Below are 3,544 nucleotides of genomic sequence, written 5' to 3'. Positions count from 1 at the left end.
CAGAAATTTATTAAAAAAATAAATTAAAATATATATATTTTTTTAATATTAAAATAGTTCAGAACATATACATCATACTATCAGGTGCCCTATTTTTTACATATATTTTGCATTGTTTTTCTTCTATTTCCTACTTTGTACAATATCCTTTTTGGCATGTATATCAAAACAGGTTGTAGCCCTGTGTTAGATGACTATGTATTACAATATAAACAATATATAAGAAGGATTAATACAAAATGCCTCATAGGCCAATCTAAAGGTAACAAAAAGTAGTCACCCTGCTCACTGTTCGCATGTGCCTTTCTCCCCAGTTCTAGGGGGAAGCACCTCTGAATCTTTAAGTTTGATCTTTTGCATGTATTGAACCAAGGCCTCGATCTCCTTCGGATGCAACATATCCATATGTTTCTTGAAGTACTGGACATATTGGATATTTTCCTTGTAAATCTGCAGAGCACCCTCACGAACCAAGGTCATGAATCTGTCTTTAGAGATCTCCAAGACAACAAAAACCTGTGACATAATAGAGAAATGTGTGAGTTTATTATTAAATTCAGTAAGCCTCCTCCTCTTGTTCTGAAAAACCTCTCCATTTCTTTCCTTCCAAAGAAACCACAACACCTCACAAGAAAAGACAAACCAGAACCAATTCATCTTAAGGTCAAAGGATTCTACAAAACTAGCAACGACCTCACTCCATGAAGGACTATGTCGGTGGTTCCAGACAATAGAAGGGCCAAGAAAAATGGACCACACACCACAAGAAAACTCACACTCAAAAAATAGGTGCTTAAAGGATTCTTGGACATTACACACAACACACTTAATAGACACGAGACCCTCAGCAGATAAAAAGGAACTAACAACTAGCATTTTTAACAAAAGGAGCCATCTAAAACGTGACTTTTTAGGTTCAATGGGAGAATGCCAAAAGAAATCAAAAACAAATTGCCACCTGGACTTAGGCAAGTCAAAACCCCAACCTTGATTAACTCTAGAGAAGATTGAGTAATCCTCCTTCAGCATCAAGTAAATCTATTTAGTAGAAATTTCCAAAAATGGAAAGCCATCCAACCATTTAAGTTATTTTAAAAAGGAGACAGTATCCAAGATCTTACGAGGGAAAAAACAACCTGTAGCCTTACCAATTAGGGAGTATGTTTTCTTTTGTGAAGTAGAGATCTCATATTTAGACTTAATCTCCATCCAAGAGCCAAGTGGGCTGCCAATCCATACATTGCTAATCAGACATATACCTTTATCATTCCAAATCTTAGCAGAGTAGCTTTGAGTCAAAGCAAGGGGTTTATTGTTTAGGTTCACCCCCCACCAAATAGATCTATCCACAACAACATATGCTGGAGAACTGTCTATTGCATCCTTAGAGGGGAGTAACCTCCTTACCTGTGACCATCCCTTCCATAGTGAAGCAAATACATTGGATCCAAACACTTTCATACTATAATCCCCTAATACAATATCACATAAAGGGATATTCCTCCATGTTTTACCTTTCTTAACAACTGACCTTTCAATATTGTTTCTTATCAAGACCTTCCAAGGTTCATTACCGTATAGGGCTTTTACAATCTATTTGGAAGCTAAAGCAATGCCATGAGCCCTGATATCCTTGACACCTAATCCACCCATACATCTAGGTCTGCAACACCGATTCCAGTTCACACAGTGTCTCTTCTTGTGCCCCATCCCATCAGACCATAAAAAGTCCCTCATAATCCTCTCAAGCTTATTGGTTTGATAATTGGCAAACACCCATGCAGAGGCACAATATATATGATGTGAGGAGAGAACCTTTTGAACAATCTGCACTCTGTCAGAAAAGGAGAGCATGTGGGTCTACCATTTAAGATGTTTCTTTTCAATTTTAGAGTATATCCATTGCCACATATCTTGAGTAGTCAGACTAATAGCAAAGGGAACACCAAGATATCTTACATTAGAGTTCGGTCCTGCCCATTTCCAACCTTTGCATGGGATCCAATTTGGGGGAATCTTAGACCATCCGAGCACTATAGATTTGTGGGGGGCTATCTTAGCACCAGAGGCCAAAGAAAAAAACTAGAGTCTCTCCATGGCATTATCAAATTTATCCTCATTCAAGGATAAAAATAAAGCAGTATCATCAACAAATTGAGCATTAATCAGATCATCAGCATTAGGAAGAGTAAGACCTTTGATAGGGGCCCAAGTTCCGGGGCCCTTAGAATGTAGTAAACAACATCCGCGGTAATGAAAAACAAGGTCGGGGCAATGGGGCACCCTTGCCTTATAGACCTCCTTAGTGGGATAGGTTCAGACATATCACCATTAACCTCAACGACTATGGAGGAGTCTTTAAGTCTATCCATTTACAAAAGTATGAAGGAAAACCAAAAGCATGTAACATTCCTCTAACAAATGGCCATTCAATTCTATCATATGCTTTCTCAAAGTCCAAAAGAACCATTGCAACATTCTGATTATCATCTTTGGCCCAGTGCATTGCCTCCCAACTGGTAACCAAATTTTCCAGAATATATCTATCTTTTATGAATCCGGTCTGTGTGGCAAAGATGAACTTATCTAACAATCTAGCAATTCTCCTTGCCAGTATTTTTGCAATAATTTTATATGAGATATTCAATAAGGTGATAGGTCTCCATTTTTTAACTAGAGTCTTATCCCCACCTTTAGGTAACAACTTGATAACACCTTTATTGATATTTTCTCCAAGGGAACCTTGTGTAAAAACATCTTCATATAATGCTAATAGTTCCAGGCTTATCCACTCTAAGTGCTTCTTATAGAACTCAACAGGTAGACCATCTATCCTTGGAGACTTGCCATTGGCTAATGAAGTGATAGAACTTTTGATTTTTCCAGAGAGATCTTATGACTCAGAGCCTTAGCATCATTGCAAGAGATTTTCTTAGGGATTAGCAATAAACATTTCTCTAGGGCCTTCTGATTACTATCCCCATGCTTAGAAGAGAAGAGACTATTATAAAAATTGAAGAATGTCTCTTTGATGGCTACCATATCATTAGTGATTAAGTTGTTGACTTGAATGTCTTCAATAGGTTCTCTCTTATTTTAACTCTGATAAGATTGAAGAAATAACTGGATCCCTTATCTCCACCTTTAATCCAATTCATTCTAGCTCTAACCTTCTGCCCTTTGATCTTGAAGTTCTGCAATTTCCTTAAAAGTTCTTGACCAAGGACAACTCTCCTTCCAACCTAAGGTCATTCCCCTTACTCTGAAGTTCTTATTCAATCTCATTAAGCTTGGTTTGAAGAAAGGACTCCTCCTTAGACCTGTCCATAGCATACTTCTTACCAATAATCTGAAACATTTTCCTCCAGGAAGCAGTGAGGTTCTCCCACTGCTCCCTTGGTCTGAGATGGGAGGAGCAAACTTTAGTCAGTTGAGAGACCATCTTAATAGCTTCTGCATTATCCTCGTCATTGAGCAATGAGACATTAAGTTTGAAGCCATTTTCCCTTTTATGTCTAATAACAGAGGAGGGGTCAAGGTCTAG

General features: G+C 38.0%; 1 protein-coding gene across 1 annotated transcript in view; it reads right to left on the bottom strand.

The window, feature by feature from the left end:
- Positions 1-285: 285 nt before the first annotated feature.
- The window catches only part of LOC131876665 (uncharacterized), an 11,420-nt gene continuing 8,161 nt past the window's right edge, over positions 286-3,544 (bottom strand). The window contains exon 3 of the mRNA XM_059222108.1: positions 286-516. Coding sequence (XP_059078091.1) covers positions 286-516 — 231 coding nt within the window. The remainder of the gene's footprint in view (positions 517-3,544) is intronic.

This window comes from Cryptomeria japonica, chromosome 6 (genome assembly GCF_030272615.1).
Source record: "Cryptomeria japonica chromosome 6, Sugi_1.0, whole genome shotgun sequence".
Classification (NCBI taxonomy): domain Eukaryota; kingdom Viridiplantae; phylum Streptophyta; class Pinopsida; order Cupressales; family Cupressaceae; genus Cryptomeria; species Cryptomeria japonica.
This window is presented reverse-complemented; position numbering and strand designations above follow the sequence as displayed.